This window comes from Anabrus simplex, chromosome 3 (genome assembly GCF_040414725.1).
Source record: "Anabrus simplex isolate iqAnaSimp1 chromosome 3, ASM4041472v1, whole genome shotgun sequence".
In the NCBI taxonomy this organism is placed as follows: Eukaryota; Metazoa; Arthropoda; class Insecta; order Orthoptera; family Tettigoniidae; genus Anabrus; species Anabrus simplex.
In genome coordinates, this window is record NC_090267.1 from 413,779,969 (window position 1) to 413,801,361 (window position 21,393).

The 21,393-nt window shown below is 39.4% G+C and overlaps 1 protein-coding gene across 1 annotated transcript in view; it reads right to left on the bottom strand.

Annotated features, from left to right (window-relative positions):
* gogo (golden goal) overlaps positions 1-21,187 on the bottom strand; it is a 325,542-nt gene extending 304,355 nt beyond the window's left edge. Inside the window, exons 1-3 of the mRNA XM_068226859.1 lie at positions 20,933-21,187; positions 12,661-12,680; positions 12,466-12,477 (exon numbers count right to left, since the gene is read on the bottom strand). Coding sequence (XP_068082960.1) covers positions 12,466-12,477; positions 12,661-12,680; positions 20,933-21,187 — 287 coding nt within the window. The remainder of the gene's footprint in view (positions 1-12,465; positions 12,478-12,660; positions 12,681-20,932) is intronic.
* Positions 21,188-21,393: the final 206 nt, after the last annotated feature.

Consider the following 21,393-nt stretch of genomic DNA (forward strand, 5'->3'; position numbering starts at 1 on the left):
TAACATCGCCAATGCCTTCTCATTACCATCCCCCTTCGGGGTCAGGAAAACACAACGCCGATGATACCGTTGAAAGTGGCATTCAACGTCTACTTCAGATGCACTATATGATGGAACATCTTGTCTACAGGAGAATGATGGAAAGTTTACCTGTGGGGGTGTGAAAAGCCTCTTAATAGGAAGACAGGAATTATATTGTACAAAGTGGTCGTTGTTAGAGCTCACACAAAGATCCAAGTAGACGTCTTGTGCCATGAACAGTAATTGATGAATGAGTGACTGCACTCAACACTTCTACTGTATCTCCATACTTTACTTCCATTGTTTACAATTGAATCGTGGAATTTTTTAACTCCAATAAATCCAATTTTACAGGAGGGACAAAAAGCTATTTTATGGCCATTTTTCCCATTAAAACATCGTGATATTTTTAAATTGCAGTACTATCCTAATATAAACAAACTATGAATATTAATATAATGATAGTTGGAAAGGATTTTATATTAAAAATATTATATGCGCCTGTAATTAGGTGGTTTTTGATTTCCACTGTGTCTTAACAAACTTTGGGTATCAGAAAACCTTTTGTGGCCATCTACTTCACTGTACATATACGTTACTTGTTTATTGTTTGGTATTCTATGTACATAAAAGTCATACACCCACATCTACCTGAGGTAGAATTCACCAATGTGATGGGAACAGGGAGATTTCACGGGAAGTCGAAAGTTATGGCTTTTTGTGTCATTCTCATCTTCTGTTGGCACGCGATAATTCTGCCAGCTAGCGGTAGAATATTTATGGAGAGGAGAAACTCGCTAACTCCATGGAATAAATTGGTTTGAGATTTCCACGAAATAATAAACAGCTTGTAGCTGACTACCTTCGGATTCGGGTGTTTTGTGTTATACATGGATACGCTTTCAAAACTTTTCCATTACAACACCGAAAATGAGAAAAAGTAGAGTCAGATGGTTTTTATTTTCTATGATTTATTTATTTATTTAATCGCGTGAGCGTAATGATTTACCATGGTTTCATTGGAAGACATTCAAAGACATAAGAGTTTTGATTTACGGAGTGGTATTCGATGCATTTGTCCCTCTGAAGTAAGAGAGACTAACGAGGAAGGTAAGTATATTAAAAACAGTGTGTTCTATTGATACAATAATTCTAGTGAAAGTGGTTCGAGAAATACCATTACTTTTTCCTAATATTGCAACTCGTGTTCTAACCGGTGCGAGGCGATGTCATGACGCTTCAAGGAGACAGTTTTAATATTCCCGGTAGATAGAATGAGAGAAACGTTTCCCTCCGCTCTCCAGCTGAATATTAAAATTTCATATTCATGAGGTAATCGAAGCACTGGGCGAGAGGATCTCTTACACGTGCGAGAAAATTACCTGGCAAACTTAGGAACAGCGATATCGTAAAGTGTTAAATTGAGTATGCCAACTTCAGTAGCCGAAACTGATAAAGTTTGATGGTTAATCGAGCCTCAGAGGCATTTTGAATGTTATCTAAATGTATATCGGTTTTATTAATACAACTGGTTGAGCTCAATCCTCACCTAGTTTCCAACAAAGCCGTAGTGAAAGCGAGGGGGAGGTGGGGTGTGTTGTTTACTTCGGGATTTAATTATATGGTAGTTAATGTAAGATTTAACACATCCTGTAACAAAGCAACAAAAAACAAACACATTAGGTCATCGCGGAATTTGATAAATAGCTACATTAACGGAAGATTTACAAACGAGTATTTTCATGCGATGGTGTATACTCGTTCGTCTAGGAAGGTCCATGATTCATATTTGGCATGGCTTATACATAGAAGGCATGTGATGTTACATGAACGATTCTTACCACGTGTGATCAACGGGATATCATTACAAACGCCGGGCTGAGTGGCTCAGACGGTTGAGGCACTGGCCTTCTGAACCCAACTTGGCAGGTTCGATCCTGGATCAGTCCGGTGGTATTTGAAGGTGTTCAAATACGTCAGCCTCGTGTCGGTAGATTTACCGGCACGTAAAATAACTCATGCGGGACTAAATTTTGGCACCTCGACGTCTCCGAAAACTGTACAAGTAGTTAATGGGATATAAAGCCAATAACATTATTTTTCATTACAAACAACTGGTAGAGTTTAGGGGAAGCAATATAATCGGACTGCGAGTGACTGAGTGGACATGGTATTAAATTTTCGGCAAATTGAGCTATTGTAAATTCACAGATCGTGTTGGGAGCAAGTGGACGCCTGAAAGTATCAGCACATGGTAGACCGGTCCTGAAGGATCCTTATTCAGCGCGAGGAGGAAGATTCGCTTATCAGACCAGCACTAATAAATCTAACAGTAGTCTACGTACTAATCAAGTTTAGTTTTGACTCTTCTTCTTCTTCTTCTTCTTCTTCTTCTTCTTCTTCTTCTTCTTCTTCTTCTTTATGACTATGAAAGATGCCGCCAACAAAAATGTGAACGCTTTCAATAGCAGGAAGTAAACATCAAGTTTTAGGACCGTGTAATCAAACCCTCAGTTTTCTAGTGGCATGTGTTTTCAGTGGCACTTTAGATCTGGATCATGTGTCGTATCTCGGCAGCAATGAATGGAATTTAAAGGTGATTACATGCGACAGCGTCGTAACAATGGACTTGCCGGGATACAGAAAAACTATTACTTTAAAACGTCATATCACTAAGGAAAGACTAGGAAAGCGGTTAAACTGATAGCGAATCTGCCACTTTGACGATTGCCCTAAATGCAGAACAATGGTTTCTGTTTGGCTGATTGACTAATTGACTGATTGACAGTAACTTGCTTACAACTTGATGATCTTGAAGATGATGAATAATAGCTTCAACACACGTAACTCTTCCTTGTAAATGCGAGGACTTGTGGTCTTAAGTTAAAGCTCACGAGAAGCCACAATAAAGTAAAAGATGTTTTCAAAAACTCCTATGTACTTCATATAAGCATAGAAGTGATCCTTCTTGCTAGTTAATTTGGCGACCTACTTGTCAAAGTTTCCAAGATAAACAAAAGATTGAGCTCCAGTCCAGTGGTGGTGGCAAAATTTAACCTTGCCACCCGGTCTGCCTTTGCTGGCGAGACCTATTATTTACAGTTGTCTTCTGGTATGGACTGGAACACATCTGCTACTTTCATTGGCCTGTCTAGTCTTACCCTTGGCTCGGACAGTATGAAAGTGACAGGTTTTTCTTCTTTTCTTCAGAAGTTGTTTTACGTCTCACCGACACAGATAAGTCTTATGGCGACAATGGAATAGGAAAGGGCTAGGAGCGGGGAGGAAGCTTTTTTTCTATTGAATCCGACAAATAATAGCAAATTTGAAGAAGGGAGCTGAATTATTTACATAAGACAAACACCGAAGGATACGGTTATGTATGTATGTATGTATGTTTAGTCATCAGCCCGAAGGCTGGTTGGATCCTCAACAGTTCCGCCATGAGCTGTCATAGATGGCCTAGGCATCACTGAAGAGGCGTACTAGGGAAATGAGGAGTGAGGTAGTTTCCAGTTGCTTTCCCCACCGAGCCAGAAGTTGCTATTACATATCAGTCTGCCAAGCCCACTGAAATGCATGCACCAACCGACCCTATGAGCAATATTTTCACACCATTCATAGCAGGGACTGGCTGCGTAAGGAATGGCATTACTAGCATCGCTCATACCTCAGTCACTTTCATTTTGTCAAAGCCAAGGATAAGACAGAGACAGATGAATGAAAGTAACGAAATTGCTCTAGCCCATACCAGAAGACTTAGTGCACTGTAAACACTAGGTCCCGCCAGCAAGGCATGATACGGTTATAAAAATGCGTTTGTCAATATAAAAGCAGAAATATATAACAGTATCTTGAGTGAGGGTGTGGTAGAGTGTATTTCATTAATTCCTCACTGAGCTTGAAAACCGACTTAATTATGAATATCTTGATCGATAATTTATTAACAATTACTAGGGTAAGAGAACCTCCATTTTTGATACTTACCTCGAGGTTAGTTTGTTATGGTTATGTGTCGTGATCTCAATATGTAAGTAGCCAAATTGTCAGGAGTGTTGCGCCATTAAAGAAAAGAGAATAGGGCGACGATATTTGCCTTTTAGTGTATATCCTTATGTGAGACTACTATACACGTCTTAAGAGACACCTAGATCGTCTTCTCCTTCTTGAGAGTGGGGGTTGGACTCTATGAATTTCGTCCAGTCACTATGTTTGTGGTGAAAACATAAGTGTCTTGAAGACGGAATTTGAATGTATATCTTCCACTTACAATGTGACATAGATAATATATGTTACGGGGACAATTATTGTAAGTATCTCAAATGACTTGCTTGTATTTACCCGCAGAGGATGGAATAATTTATACAGTGGAAACAAGAAGCATATTTTGACAAGATGAATGAGGGACTAGGTCATCTATGACAGCTTTTGGCGTTAGCCTTGTGTTGGTAGATTTACTGGCATGTAAAGGAATTCTTGCGGTACAACATTCTGGCACTTTGACGTCTCCGAAAACAGTAAAAGTAGTTAATGCGACGTAAAACAAGTACATACATTTTTTTTTCCTTTTAAAATGCTGTCTGTTCGGGGCGTCGACCTAGAAAGATCTTTTGCCCCTACTTGCATCATTTGTGAGGAACCTGTGTGTATTTTGTAAATGGCGGAAGTGTAAAGTGTTGAATGTGAGGAAAGGAACGTTAAGGACGACACAAACACCCAGTTCCCAGGCCACAATATTAATCATTTACAATTAAAAACCCCTGACCCGGGCGGGAATCAAACACGGGGCCGCCGGGTGACAGGCGGACGCGTCGCCCCCTACACCGCGGAGTTGGACTACAATATAATTAATATTCAGAAATACAGGTTTACGAAATCCTCAACACTTTTCTGTTCAGCTCCATGGCTGAGTGATCAGCGTCTTGGATTTTGGTCCTCGGAGCCCGAAATTCGATTCCCGATCAGGCTGAGGGATTTCTAATCTTAATTATTTAATTCTCCTGGATCGAGGACCGGCTGTTTGTGCTGTCCCTAACATTCCTGCAAATCACACGCCAGACCCAACACGATCCTCCACCACAATAACACGCAGACGCCACCTACCGTCATTGGAGGGTCTGCCGTACAAGAGCTGCACCAGGTTAACGATAACCACACGAAATTATTACAACATACAATCTTCTCAGAAAACAGGATGTTTGCACATCCTTCTGGCTTCATCCACATGACAGCCTTCCACTTGCCTGTGGCAAAAGGGGATTTGTTATTTTCAGCAGCAAATGTCATTCACCTTCTTCCAACTGAGTTGATGATTTCCAAACGTTAACATGTCCAGAAAGTTGAAATTTGAGTAAATGACAAAGAATTCCAGAAGGTTTCCTTATTAAGTTATGATTTTTTAAAATGTTTGTTTGTTTGTCCAAACCTTGTCCCGTTTCTCTACGAGGTCGGGTATGAGGTGAGATGAATCTGTCGTGGCGGGTTTTTATGACCGGATGCCTTTCCTGACGTCAACCTCATCAGAAGAGTTAATGAGATGAAGTGAATGGCGTGATATATGACACTAGGAAGGGAGAGGGTGAACCCGGTGCCAGCACATAGCCTACTCACGTCGAAGAGCACCAAGGGATCTGCTCAAGGCTTAACGTCTCCCTCCGACGGCCGAATCACCATCAACAGCGTCATATGCCCTCACTTCATACGAGCAATGCGGAGAGGTTTGGAATTTAATCCGGGCTTTTGGCACGCAATCTAGTGATTAGAATTTGTACAACTCCACCTCCCCTACCGTACCGGCCAAATTCTGATAGTGAAAAGTTTTCTGACCAACGGGACTCGAACCGGCTAACCTCGGTGTCAGACCGTTTAGTCTTCCACGCCTTAACGATCATGGCCACCAGGCGGGCTTCAAGTTATGATTTTTAAAATAATTCCTAAAAATTGGTATAATTATTAGGAATTTTACGTGAAAGTTTCAGAAATCTGTAGAATATTACTACGTGAAAAAGAAAATACTGTTGACATGTTAAGTTTAGGAATAGACTGATGTGGACATGTTGACTTACGAACAAAAAGTTTTCTCTTAACTTAAATTATTATAGTATTTTAGTTGAATACATTTATTTTGAACACTCTTTGGAATCATAAAAGTAAATACAGTATAGGGCCTATATCAACTGAATGCCTAAGTATAAATTTAGTTTGACAATTTTATTACAAATTATTTTATATTGGTACCGTAGTATTTTAACATAAGAATTAGTCTTTGTGGGATTTTTAGTCGCGCGTCCCGTTCAGTTCTTATCCGGGAAGGCAATTGTCCCGTACTTTGAACCTCGAGAGAAATACGCCAGTGTTCCCACCTCCAATAAGTACCAGAGCATTTCTTCTTTCTTTTTTTCTTCCTTTCAAAGAAGATATTAGTCTTCACTCCTTGGTTTCTTTAGCTGGTGCAGGTTCGTAGATTTTAAACTTGCTTTTTATTTTACTGTTTTTGAATTCTAGGGTTGTCCATTCTGGCGAATAAGACGAAAAACAGTGGACAGCTATCTAAGGTAATCCAAGTCCACTGCATGTTCGTGTAACATTGTCAGCTGTGAGAAATATTATGTTATGTTAACTTAATTAGATCTGAGGTGTTCATTTCTGTAAATTTTTCTTCAATGACATGCAGAGATTTTTGTGAAATCGTTAAGAATGACAAAAAAACTGTTAACGGCACTTCAGAGAAATGAAAAATACATTGAAATTGAAAGAACTGGTATGAATAATTAAATAAACTAAGTTTTCCCTATTTGTTTTAATTCGCACTGACAGAGGCAATCTTACGGTGACGATAGTATAGAGAGGGGTTCGAACCCACCGTCTCCCGAATACAAGCTCATAGCTACATGACTCAAACCGCGTCTTTAAGCACATCTTTCTGGTCAGGTTTAGAAAGTCACTCCAGCAGATACATTTAACCGGTGTATCATCAGTGATCGCGTTTTGATACTTAAAACGTTTATGTTAGTAATACCTATCACTATTCATCTCAGCGACCACGAAAAGTATGGATTCAACACTACTTTCGATGATTGTTATATCTCAGCCCCTTGCCCCCTCCCCTGCCCCTAAGGGTTCCTGGGCTGCATTACCCCCACGTGGTTTGTCTCCTGATACTAAAAATCCGGAGTGTACAATTCACCTCGGCGACCCCGAAATCTATATATTCGACAATATTTTCGTTTAATTTTATATATCACTCCCCCCTCGCCCCCCACCCCAAAGAGACTAAAAATCCGGAGTGTACAATTCACCTCGGCGACCCCGAAAACTATGTATTCGACACAATTTTCGTTTAAAAATTTGTATTTCACTCCCCCTCGCCCCCATCCAAAAGGGAGCTAAACTTTGACTTTTAAAAGTGTCATTATTCATCTCAGCGACCCCGACACATGTTTCGATTACTTTTATACATTGACCCCCCTGACCCCCCACCCTTAGGGAGCTACGGATGTCTTACCCCCACAGTGCTCGTCTCCAGATAGTAAATCATAAGTGTACCAAGTTTGGTTGAAATTGCTCCAGTGGTTTAGGAGGAGATGTGTCATTTACATACATATATACATCCATTTTTATACATATAAATGCTATTTGCTTTACGTCGCACCGACACAGATAGGTTTTATGGTTACGATGGGATAGGAAAGGCCTAGGAGTGGGACGGGACGGAAGCGGCCGTGGGCTTAAGATACAGCCCCAACATTTGCCTCGTGTGAAAGTGGGAAACCACGGAAAACCATCTTCAGGGCTGCTGTTGGGTTCGAACCCACTATCTCTCGGATGCAAGTATACAGCTGCGCGCTCCTAACCGCACGGCCAACTCACCCGGTATACATAAATGCTGAATTTATAACCAAATATGACCGTATATCACTAAGATGAGTAAAATAAGACCGAAATAATAGAAATGGTCGAAAAATGCATTTAAACGCAACACCAAATTGCTTTAATCGGGGCCAGGGACCCGTCATTCACACTTATTTTTCAGATTTCGGATAAAATGAGCGCAGGGAAGAAATGTGTCTTTTCATTAACTACCGAACCTTACTAATAATAAACCTAGATTCTAGCCAGATTTGTTCATGCTTGTCTGATAATCAATCGAAACCTCAGTCATTGTGTTGCATCGGGACCGTTCAGGATCGGTCTACCGTGAATGAATACCTTCACGTGTACATTAATTTCCACTCAACGTTCGAATGGCTCAAATTGCCGAAATATGAAATGTGTGCTCCACCCAGCCGATCGCAGTCCGATTGTAATGTTTCCCTAAAACTCGGTTAGTAGTTTGTGTTGCTTGCTACTTCCTCTCAAAACAATAGTCACCACCAGCACTGTACTGATTGTGAATTACTTGTGTTCTAGCAGAGAAAGGTCAGCTGTTCCGCATTGTCGCTCGTAATTGTTAAACAAATAATTCTTGAAAAGTGCATTTGAATCCGTTATAGCCACTAAAGCAACCGTGCCGAAGCAAGTATCATCCAATCTAGACAGCTTACAGGACTGCGAAAATCTGTCTAATATTTTGCCTCTAACTCAATAGACATTGATTTAATATACGTCTTAATGTTAAGAAAATGTCTTAGCAGACAAAAAACTACGAAAAACGTAAAATTAAGCAATTTCCTCAATTGTACCGAAAGTAGAAGGGGTAGAAGGCCCAGGAAAGTTTCAAAATGTGAGCATTGGATAGCTCTATGAAAATAAAAAACAAAACCAAATTTCTAATTTACGTCCGGCGTAAATTCAGTTCCGGAAAACTGCCTAAAATCGCCTGTTTTTTACTAGTTTTCTGTTTGATTCAAATCATAACCAAATTGACTCATTTACATAATTATTTCCGTAATGTGTTCCTTGATTATATACCCTCTGGCGTTTTTAAAAAATGTCCACATCGAATGTAGTTATAAGGGCTTAAGTACAACTCTGTATTGACTCACATTAGCGCTCGTAGTGGTGCTTAAGCGAAACAATGCATTGATTCACATTAACGCCTGTAGTGGCAGGAAAGGGAAAACTTCTAATCTAATCGACCGGATAGCGATGATTAAGAAAATTATTGTAACTTTTAGGAATAAATTAAGAATATTCTTTCATACTTTATTATATTTCATTTACCGAAAATTCGTAGGTCATACCCCTAGGATGTTTTCAACATTGAGTTGCTCACCTGAAGGGCTATAACTGTGAATTTTTAGCAAAGAGATATGAAGTGGCTATCATCACTAAGTGAGAATGAACATGATACCTTGGAAATTTTGTAAATTATATTTTTACATCTTTTTAATTTGTATTATTATTTATTAATTATTGCAGAGTCTGAAATAATTTTCCATTTACTTTACAAATAAATTAATTGGATCTTAAAATTCTCATCGCTGATCCTTGACTTGTTTTAATTTACTGAAAAGACGCCCTACAGGGGCACTTGAAGGAAGACTTGTGTTTAATTTGAATATCATCATTGAAATGTCTTCGAAAGTACAGGAGAGGTAAGAAAATGCCTCATCCAGAACTAGTGAATCTACTGGTTCTGTTGTAGTAGAACTGAAAAAGTTACCTTCACCACAATTTTTTTCGCGCTTCTCTCTCCGAGCGATGTACATCAGTTACTAGAAAGTAACGATTAATAGGATTGTAATGATTACAATGTTATTTCAAGAAGTAAATTACAACTAAAAATTACATTTTGTAAAAGGTAACGATCACAATTAAAAATTACTAAGAATATAATCGTTACAACTAATTCGATTACTTTTACCCACTTCCCAACTCTGAAAAATGGAATACCAAAACATCTCAAAGAAATATGTAAAGATCAATACTGGGTTTTTCACGGAAAGACAGGAAGAAGGCAGAAAACATCATAATCAGATTTTGAAACTATGTCAAAAATTTTAATTTTCTTCCTTGTAAAATTAAGTTTTCAATGTGTGTGTCAAATTATTTCTCTTTCATTAGTTTTATTCATACGTTCGTAATGCTTTTTATCTGTGTATGTCTTATAATTTGTATTACAACCTGTGACAATAAAGTTCGGTGAATAGTCCTGTACTATCAACATAGATGAACAATGCACGACAGTGACCTTACTGTCTTTCGAAATAGTCCCCTCCCATAAATGTGCACTGCTGAGATCGGCGATATATGTCCTGGGAACTTTAGAAGAAGGCTTCCTTTGGGATGGTGTTCGAAAGCCTCGTCACGTTTCGTTGGATGTCAGGAATATCGTCAAATCTATTTTCTTTCATAGCGAGTTTGAGTCGTGGGAATAGGAAGAAGTCTGTAGGACTGGGATCTGGCGAGTATGGGGAATGTTAAAGTTGCACCACCTCCTCTTTTGCCATGAACTGTTTGACGATATTGGCTGTGTGTGGGCTAGCGTTGTCATGGACAAAAAACTATGAACCTTGTTGTGCGTACTGGGGTCGTACCCTGCGTAGACGTTTCATGAAAGGGTCAAAATTTCAATGTACCGTGCAGCATTCAGCGTCGTTTCCACAGGTAGAAACTCCTTGTTGATAATGCCTTGACTGTCGAGAAAGGTGATGAGCATCGTTTTGATGCGTGACTTTTCGTCTCTGACCTTTTTCCGACGAAGGGATCCCGGAGAACGCCGTTCCATGCTTTGCCATTTCGTTTCAGGATCGTACTTGAGACACCAGGTTTCATCCTCAGTGACGATGCAGTTCAAGAAATTTGGTGTCGCATCCGCCGTTTCGACAAAATCCGGTGAAGCCTCTAAATGTGCTTGCATCTGATTGTCAGTCAAGTGATGTGGCACAAGACGAGAACACGTTTTCCTCTTCCCTAACTTTTGGGTAACAATTTGTCGCACGGATTCACAGTTAATCTGCAGTTCATCCGCTATCATGTGCACAGTTAATCGTTCATGATTAATGTACTCACCTTCTCAATGTTTTCGTCACTGACGGCGGTCGCCGGTCTTCCGCTACGGGGGTTGTCAGAAACACTTTCCTGACCTCCTTGAAAACGGGCGAACCACTCGTACACACACTTCAAGGACAGTGCTTCATAAATACGTACCAGCATCGCATGCGTTTCTTTCGGTGTCTTGCCAAGCTTAAAACAAAACTGTACATTGATCTTTCGGTCATTCTTGTCCCTGTTCAGAACCAACGCACTAAAAACGTACTGTATCAAACAGGTCTTACATGGCACACAAACGATGCTCAACTGAACAACGTTGGGAGCAGGTGGTCAAAACCTGCTGCTTCGTAGGTACAGCGTTGTGTGTCGCCTGTGTTGCCGGATCGACCGTTCTGACTTCATTCACCGAACTTTATTGTCACAGGTTGTAAAAGCTGAAGATGACCTTAACATAGGACGAAACATCTTTTAGACATAATGACTGTAAAGGTCATTTAATTTAAGTGGTGTATATTTTTGTATTGAATATGTGGACAATATTACGTTCTTGCTAAGAATTTTTGACTACATTAAGTTAATACGGAATCGAAGATGAAATTTGTCACGTCATAATCACTCAGGGTAATGACGTCCTGGAGAGAATAGCTACCTTGAAATGGCAGTGAGCTGGACATGATTCTCGTAGGGAAGACAAGAAATGGACTTATTTGATGGAGTCCAAGAGGGAGACCACCAGTCGGTCACATAGTAATAATAATGATAATCTAGTATATGGTGCAAATCTTTCGAAATGACGTCTATAGGCGACCTGCGGTCGATCGGATGAAAACATTAGGAAGATACTTGGAGTTCACTGCCAGAGATCGGCTAAAAACCATTCCACTAAAAAGAACTTGGGAAGAATTACTTGGTCTAAGACTTTAAGGTACCACATAATTTTACCTGACTGATGATATATGATTGACGTTTAATATACACCTACATATTATGCAAACATGATAGAAGTCAACGGCTATCTATATATATATATATATATAAAATAACTTGTCCTGACTGACTGACTGATTGACTGACTGATTCATCATCGCAGAGCCAAAACTACTGGACGTAAAGAAATGAAATTTTGGGTATATATTCATATTAAGATGTAGGTGCTCGCTAAGAGAGGATTTTTGGATATTCCTTCGCTAAGGGGGTGAAAAGAGGGGTGAAATTTTAAAATGAGTGTGTCTATGTTGTATGTCCGGCGCTCCCTTCTCGCTCCGCCAGCCAGCTACACGCGCGCCAAGTGTCATTCTTCTAGCCTCGACGCGCAGCTCTCAGTGCGCGTGCCTGAACCATCGTGTGTGTACTATAAAGAGGAACTCCCAGCCTGTCCAGATGCCCACTTGCCCCGGTGTCCAGCTCCAGAATACACCCTACGTCGAGCACGGAGGCTACTCCTCTTGAAAATGTGCTTCGACCAGGTGGACTGAATTTCTGGCAGTACGAGGTCTCACCTCTGGTCACCGCTCCTCTGGCCTATTCCGCTGCCCATATCCAGTCATACTATTACATACCGTAATATTTCCCTAATTAATGCAAGCTCCCTTGGTTTCGCCAAGTAAGAATTCTTCCAACATTGAACTTGCTTTTATGAACTCAGCAAGGAAGGACTTTCCAAAACATTTATGTCAGTACTCCTGATAGTTTTCGACTATCGACTTTGCTATCACAAGGACTATCTTTTCGAGATAGTAGTGGATGTAAATACTGCAAACTTGTATATAGTGTACAAAAGATAGACTCTTTCTCAAGATTCCTAATTCATTTGCTTCAAGTTAAATTTCATTTTTATTTGTGTAAATAGTGTATTTTGCATTTGAAGCGAATAATAAAGTTGTGTTTTGTAAATCTCAACCTTGGTTACAACAGTCTATATCTCGAAAGTTTAAAAGTTTACAGATGTAAAAATTGGTATTTAGAATCTTCTTTAAAAATAAGGAAACACGTATTTTTTTGTTTTCATAAATTCCCAATAGGAGGGGTGAAAAGGGGTGAAAATGGGGAAAATGGGTTGAATGCCCTTAATCAGGATACCAGTACTTATATCTCAGAAACTGAAGATATTACAGACCTGAAAATTGGTACTTTTGATCTCTTTTAAAAACAAAGAAACACGTATTTTTTTGTTTTTGGAAAATCCAATTAATGGGAGGGTGAAAAGGGGGTGAATTTTTAAAATGAGTGAATCTATATCTCCAAACTTTTAAAGTTTGCAGATGTAAAAATTGGTATTTTGAATCTTCATTAAACATAAAGAGACACGTATTTTTTGTTTTCGGAAAATCGCAATAGAAGGGGTGAAAAGGGGTGAAAAAGGGGTTGAATGCCTTTGATGAGGCTACTTATATTTCAGAAACTGAAGATATTACAGACCTGAAAATTGGTGTTTGGGATCTCCTTTAAAAATAAAGAAACACGTATTTTTCTTTTTGTGGAAAATCCAATTAATGGGTGGGGGTGTTAAGGGGGTGATTTTTTAAAATGTGTGTATCTATATCTCAAAACTGTTACAGTTTATAGATGTAAAAATTGGTATTTAGAATCTCCTTTAAAAATAAAGAAACACGTATTCTTTTGTTTTCGGAAAATCCCAATAGGAAGGGTGTAAAAGGGTGAATAATGTGTTGAATGCCTTTAATGAGGCTACTTATATTTCAGAACCTGAAGATATTACAGACCTGAAAATTGGTATTTGGGATCTACTTTAAATGTAAAGAAACACGGATTTTTTCGTTTTTGGAAAATCCAAATATTGAGTTGTGAATAGGGGGGTGAATTTTTTAAAATGAATGTGTCTACATCTTAAAACTTTAAAATTTACAAATGTAAAATTTGATAGTTAGAATCTCCTCTAAAAATAAAGGGACACGTATTTTTTTGTTTCCTGTAAATCCCAATAGGAGGGGTGTAAAAGGGTGAAAAATGGGTTGAATGCCTTTAATGAGGATACATATATCTCAGAAACGGAAGATATTACAGAACTGAAAATTTGTATATGCGATCTCCTTTAAAAATAAAGAAACACGTATTTTTTTAGTTTTTGGAAAATCCTATTAATGGCGGTTAAACAGAAGTGACAAATTGGGGTGAATTTTTTGAAAGATTATCTTGGAAACGTAAAATGTTACAGACGTAAAAAGTGGGTGTTTGGAATCTCCTGTAAATGTAAAGAAACACAGGTGATTTGTTTTTGGAAACTCCACTTAAGGTGAACCCAAAAGGGGTGACATTTTAAATTGAGAATTTTTACAGTATATCTAAAAAACATAACATGTTACAGAAGTGAAAAATGGTATTTTTATCTCTATTAAACATAAAGAAACGTGTATTTTTAATTTTCTGAAATACCACTCGGGTGGAGGGTGGGGGTGAAAGTGACTGAAAATGGTGTTGAATTCTTTTATTTAGGCTACTGATATCTTAAAAATGAAGATGTTACAGACGTGAAATTTGATATTTGCAATATGCTTTAAAAGTAAAGAAACACGTATTCTCGGAAAATCCAATGAAGCGGGGGGGAGGGGGTGAAAGAATTGAAAAATTAATTGACTTTAATTGTATGAGAATATATACATCTAATAAAAACTAAAGTTGTTACAGACGTGAAAATTCGTATTTGGATCTCCCTTAAAAACAAAGAAAAACGCGTTTTGGGGGGGAAACCATCTTGGGGGGCGGGAGTGTAAAGGAGTTGAATTCCTTTCATAAGGACACATACATCAAAAAGTGAAGAAGTTAGAGTCGTGATAATTGGTATTTAGAAGATCCTTCACTATTAAAGAAACAAGTATTTTTTGCGGGAAAATTCACTTGGGGGGGGGGGAGTAGTTTGAAATGAAGTGACAAAAGTAAATTATATTTATGGGGATACTTATATCTCAAAACTGAAGGTAATAGACGTGAACATTGGTGTCTGGAATCTCCCTTAAACATAAAGAAACACGCCTTCTTTTAATTTTTTTTTTGGGGGGGGGGGAGGGTTGGCAATAAAAACTAACGGCGGTGGGGTGTAAAAGGAGGTGAGACCAACTGATTTTACTGTTCTTAATGTACTTATAAGGATCCTCCGTTGCTCAGGCGGCAGCGCGCCGGCCTCTCACAGCTGGGTTCCGTGGTTCAAATCCCGGTCACTCCATGTGACATTCGTGTTGGACAAAACGGAGGCGGAACAGGTTTTTCTCCGGATACCCCGGTTTTCCCTGTCATCATTCATCCCAGCAACACATAATAGTAATAATAATAATAATAATAATAATAATAATAATAATAATCATGTTCCGGACCGTCGTCAAATGTGCGGACCGCGCTGGAAACGGCTCCTGGACGGGTAATGACTAAGAATGCAGCCGGCCGCGGGTTCAGTGCCGCCAAGGCTCCCAATAAGACACCACGCCGGATCTCCTGAAGGATTTTATCCAGATTAAAAATGATTATAGGAATATACGGTATGGCAAAGATTTACGGACCCAACTGACCGGGAAGAATGCCTGAGCCTAGCCCGGGAAGTACGAAATCGATTGCTGGAAAGGAAGATTGAAAAATGGGAGGAAACGTGCCGTAATCTAATAGAAAACGAGTCAGATCGGGAATTTTGGTGGATTCTCGCTGAAAACGTGTCAGATCGCGAATTTTGGCGGATTATATATCTAAAACAATAAGCATGCAGTTATAAATTTCAGTATAATACCGTAGCGAAGCACGGGTACCATGCTAGTTATGAAATATATTAATATCAGAAGACAGGGAAAGTTGACAATCAATTTTGGCTAGATTTGATGACAAGGAGGAGATTAGAAAAAATAACTGAAAACAATGTCAGTATCAGGTAGAGATGGGCAGTCGCAAGATATCTAAGATATTAAATCACTGTTAGAACACTAACTTCCAGGACTATCATCTAGCACAGAAAACCAGATCCTAAATGGCTGAATTCAACTGACGGAAGAACTCAGATTATTAAAGCTTTCTCTCTCTCTGTCCTGAGGATTGTAGGGAACAATTTGCCTGAATAAATTGCCAAAAAGCTTATTTATTTTAAAGCAAACTCACAACTTTAAACAAATTGCGTTATTTAAAAATGTTATTCATAAAGTTGTTCGTTCTACGGAAAATAATATTGGTATACTATTTTAAAATTATAATTTTATTTTCAATAGCTGGAGGTAGTACATTTCATATGTACTATTACGACTTGAGGCATATAAAAATTAAAGCAACAGGTGAAACGAAGAGGTTTCGCCTTCGGGCGTTGTGATCAATTAACCAATAAAGATGTTAAATATTCATCATTTCATTTTCCCTTTAGGCCTTCATGAATCTCATTGAATTGAATACAGTTTTAAAAAATAACGCTTGGGGAAATGAAAGCAGAATATCGCTTATCCACCACTGGATAAATCGACTGCTGTACCCGTAAGCAGTCACCATTAGTAATGATGCATTAATATCTAACTATGACTGATAAGTCGGTAATTAATGTTTTAATAATTAGACCTAAATAATCAACATGTCATCGTGCAGGCTATATTCATTAAACAGCAGTCTGGATTTCTTCGTGCCTGTTATCGAGTGTTCATCTGATTCACATCATAGCTAAAATATATATCATATTTAAAACGTACAAATCATCAATCATAGTGATATGCAAATACCAATTAGTTTTCCAAATAAACCGACAGATGAAAGTTAGCTATTATAATCCCACAATGAAAAATAATGATTCTTCAATGTGGCTACAAAATAGGGTCAATATGGAAAAGTAAATGAAATGTACAGAGCTGCATACATTTCTGATGAACGCCTGTAGATACATGTTAAGTCCCCAACAGCGTTAATTTAAAATTCAGTACTGGTTCTACATTTAAGAATGTATTCTAAACAATAAGCGCTGGGTTGTATGCCAGTACATGTATAATTTTAAATGAAGTTAGCAGGACGGTGAAGAGTTGTACTGTATATTGAGGGTTGAGGTATTGCATCTTGGCACTTACAGCCGACCATTTCTTTTTGGTAGCGATTTAACTTCGCACTGTTCCATACAGGTTTTCGGCAATACGCGGATCGGAAATGATCTTAATTAAGGTAATCTGCTGCATTTACCAGGGCAAATCGCGGTAAATATCAAGAGAAAATTAGAAACTGGGAAAAATCACCGACAGTAGGATTCGAACCCATGATATCACGAATACAACCTTACCGCTTTACGCTCCATGCCGTGTAGCTAACTCACTAGGTCCATTGACATTTAATGGTCTATATGAGAGAGATCTGTGTCTCATGGGATTTTACAGGTAAAAATGAAAATCCACAGCCTGTTTCCAGTCCTACGACCGGGCCAGGAATGGAATGAACCCCCCCCCCCACCACGATTACTCAAGTAGTCCAGAGCATTATTATTATTGTTGTCCGGCTCCACGGCTAAATACTGTAGTTAGTCTGCTGGCCTTTAGCACAAGGGATTCCGGGTTCGATTCCCAGCCGGGTTGGGGATTTTAACCTTCATTAGTTAATTCCTATGGCTCCGGAGCTGGATGTTTGTACAGTCTTCAACATTAATATTTATCTTAGGAAGGGCCCCTCCTCACAGACGCGCAGGTCGCCTACAGGGAATCAACTAGAAAGACCCGCACCAGGCCTCTCCGAAAATCACACATTATTATTATTATTATTATTATTATTATTATTATTATTATTATTGAGGGTTGTGAATTAGAGATAATGGTAAATTGAGTGCAATGGCATAAATAACCAAACAAAACAAACAAAATTTTAGTAAACATTTACTTTTTGTAGATTATCTGCACATTAACAGAAGAATACTTTTAATTGATTGATTGGATCGGTTGGGAATATCATGGTCGTCCACTATTCTGGTTTTTTATCCAATGTGCACATAGACACACAATTTAAAAATATTACTTTGTAAAGAACACGAATATTTGCTAAAAGAAAAACAATTCATAAATAGTATTATAAAAATATTGAATATAATCGTAATTTAGGCTGACACCAAGTTTTCAATCCTATTACCAAGATTTTCATAAGCGTAAATATGAAATAAATATGGAGTATAACGCTTCATAGATGAAATGAAATGAAATGTCGTATGGCTTTTAGTGCCAGGATATCCCAGGACGGGTTCGGCTCGCCAGGTGCAGGTCTTTCTATTTGACTCCCGTAGGCGACCTGCGCGTCGTGATGAGGATGAAACGATGATGAAGACAACACATACAACCAGCCCCCGTGCCGTAGGAATTAACCAATTAAGGTTAAAATCCCCGACCCGGCCGGGAATCGAACCCGGGACCCTCTGAACCGAAGGCCAGTACGCTGACCGTTCAACCAACGAGTCGGACGCTTCATAGATAATATGACGTAATACAGCTTAGGCATAAATTAAATTTTTGGTAGAAAGATTTAAACATTGATATCTTAAATATCAGCATACACGATGAAAAAGACCTCAGATATCGTCCGGAAGAGGAGAGCTATGTTCTTTGGACATATCTACAGAATGAACCCGGGAAGACTGACCAATCAGACAATAAGATTTTTTGAGATCAGTAAAACTACGCTGCGATGGTATCAGGAGGCGAAGAAGGACCTGGAAGGAATGGGAATACAAGGAACAGAAATCAGCAACAGGAATGCTTAAAAGACGAGGATCAAGGCCACCAAGAGTTTTCAAGGAAAAGTTAGATCCCGTACTCAAGCGCCCTGGACAGAAGAAAGGATGAGATACCAGAGTGAAGTGATGAAGAAGTACTGGACGGGGATTAAATCCCAGAAACGGATGAAGCTGAATTCGAATTAACAAGGGCAATAGTTGGCCAAAACGAGAGAAGAAGAAGAACTGAAGAGAGAGCTTGATGGTAACATTCTCTCTAATGGTCGACAATAATATGATGTTGGTACACCTTGTGCCTTTATCACAGCCCTGACTCTGTTGGGGAGATATTCCACTACGCGTCAGAACGTTTCTATCGAAATGGTATCAAGAGCCGTAGCCAGAGAATATGTTGATGTTCAACGGTGGGGTCTGGAACAAAGTTCTAAATTTTTCCAAAGATGTTTTATTGGATTTAGGTCGGGACTCTGGACAGGCTAATCAAGTTACAGACTATTATTATCCTCAAACCACTCCATTACAGAGACGGCTTTATGACTCGGAGCGTTATCATGCTGATATAAATAATGGTCATCACCGAACTGACTTTCCACAGTAGACAGTACAAAAGCATTCGGAATGTGTTGATGTTTTCCTGCGTTTACAGAGCCATGCAGTCCTACAAGAGGTCCGTGTCTATGTCATGAAAAGCATTCCCAAACAATAATGCCACCTCCTCCAAAACTCACTGTTGGTACTAAATATTGAGGTAGATAGCGTTCCTCGGGCTTCCTTCATGCCGAAATCCTCCCAAAAGATTGCAACAATTTATGACGTCATTCATCACTCCAGATTACCTGTCTCCAAAGTTTCAGAGTCCAGTAGCGTCATTCTTTTTTCACTACGCCACGCAGCGCTTTTTATTAAGAGCGGCATATTTGGTTTATGGGCAGCTGCAAGGCGATGAAATCGTATTCCTTTTCATTCCCAATGCACAGTCATGAGACTCACTGTACTTTCCATAGCACTTTGAAATTCCCTGGTGATTCTTTCTACAGACAACCGACAATTTTCTCGCCTATACTCGTTGGTCCCTTGTTAACAGGATATGTGTTCGACTAGATCTTGGTTATGCTGTTCCGTAGTCGCACTGAGCAATACAAACCTCCCTGCCTCATTTTTACAATTTGTTTTACGTCGCACTGGCACAGGCAGGTCTTCTGGCAATGGTACAGGAAAGTGTTAGGAATGGGAAAGAATCAGCCGTAATCTTGATTACGATACAGCCCCAGCATTTGCCTGGAGTGACCTGCCTCATTTCATTCCAGTACGACGCGTCATTTATTGCTAGTTGTGCACGGTATCCGGATGCGTTTTGATCAGATAGTGTAAGTCCACTGCAGCTTTGTGGATTCCAATAGTCGTTAAAATTTACATTATAAGATTTGTCATAATTATTCGTAGAGTAAGAAGCCTCCGTGGCTCAGACGGCATCGCGTCGGCCTCTCACCGCTCGATACCATGGTTCAAATCCCATGGTTCACTCTCCATTATCATTTCGTAGCATTTATCAGTCATTAATAAATCACTTTGGGAATGGCGATCCCATTATAGTAATAGCTTATGTATGGTTCATTCATTGCATCCCTGACCCGGCCAAAGACTGGAAAACAGGTTGCAGGTTTTCATTTTAATTCGTAGAGTAACTATTATCCGCACACTTTATCTTGGTGCATTTGTGTACGGGGTTGAGGAGTAAGGAGGGAGCTGTCCCAGTATCGATAGTGCTGCCTGGTGCTGCCAACAGAAGGAAAATGAAATCTGAATTGAATCGAGAATATGATCGATCGATATGAAATTTCTAAACCGTTATCATCTTAAGCCAACAACTATGTCATATACACATTATATAACGTTATAAAACATTTCTCGATGCAAATCTTGTTCCTAGCATGAATTCTATACTTTGGCTTTGTTGTGTAAACAACAACAGTACTAGTACGTAAAGTGTACGCCAGATGTCGCACAACGATGCTTAAGCGATTCATAGTTTGTGTTTCGAAGGTTGCCAGTACGAATCTCGAAGATCGCCGAGGTCGACTGATTCAGCACCAGGGTGTAAATGCACCAAGATAAGTGTGCAGATAATACTTAAGTTATCTTGTCTTTCACTGATTCCTAACACTTAACCATGCAATTAAAAATAGGTGTTACCTGTGATTTTGGTAATGTAGAGATGTTTCCTTTCTCAGTGGAAGTATTTTGCTCTGACTGAAGGTTTGAGGTCTTGAGTTTTTTGCTAAAGTTCTGGTCGTTCAGTCGTACTCCATAGCTGCCCCCTTGCGTGAACAGGCCGCAGGGGAACCGCACCTCTACATCGGGTGTGGTGGTGTTGGGGCCACTTGGTGCAGGAGGCAATGGGACCGAGCCGATAGGGGCGAACCTGGTGCTGCCCGCCTGAGTAGCTCGGAGTAGTTCGAGGCGGGCACTGCGGGGAGGCGTGCCGATCACAGTCACTGTCAGGTCCCCGCTCAGCGCCGTGTGGTTTTGTGGGACACGCACCTCCCAGGCACGGCACATGCTCGGATCTGGAACAAGAATAAGTAACATTTTCAAACATAATATAAATACGAAGAGATGAATTTAGCATCTGCGGAGATTGGCTTAAAGTGCTCTACTTCACTCAAACAACTTCTCAAAGAGGTTCATAAATAGGTATTACAGTTCTAAATACTCACCCTCAAAAATATATAAAAAATAATAATCAGGGGAGGAATTAAACACTT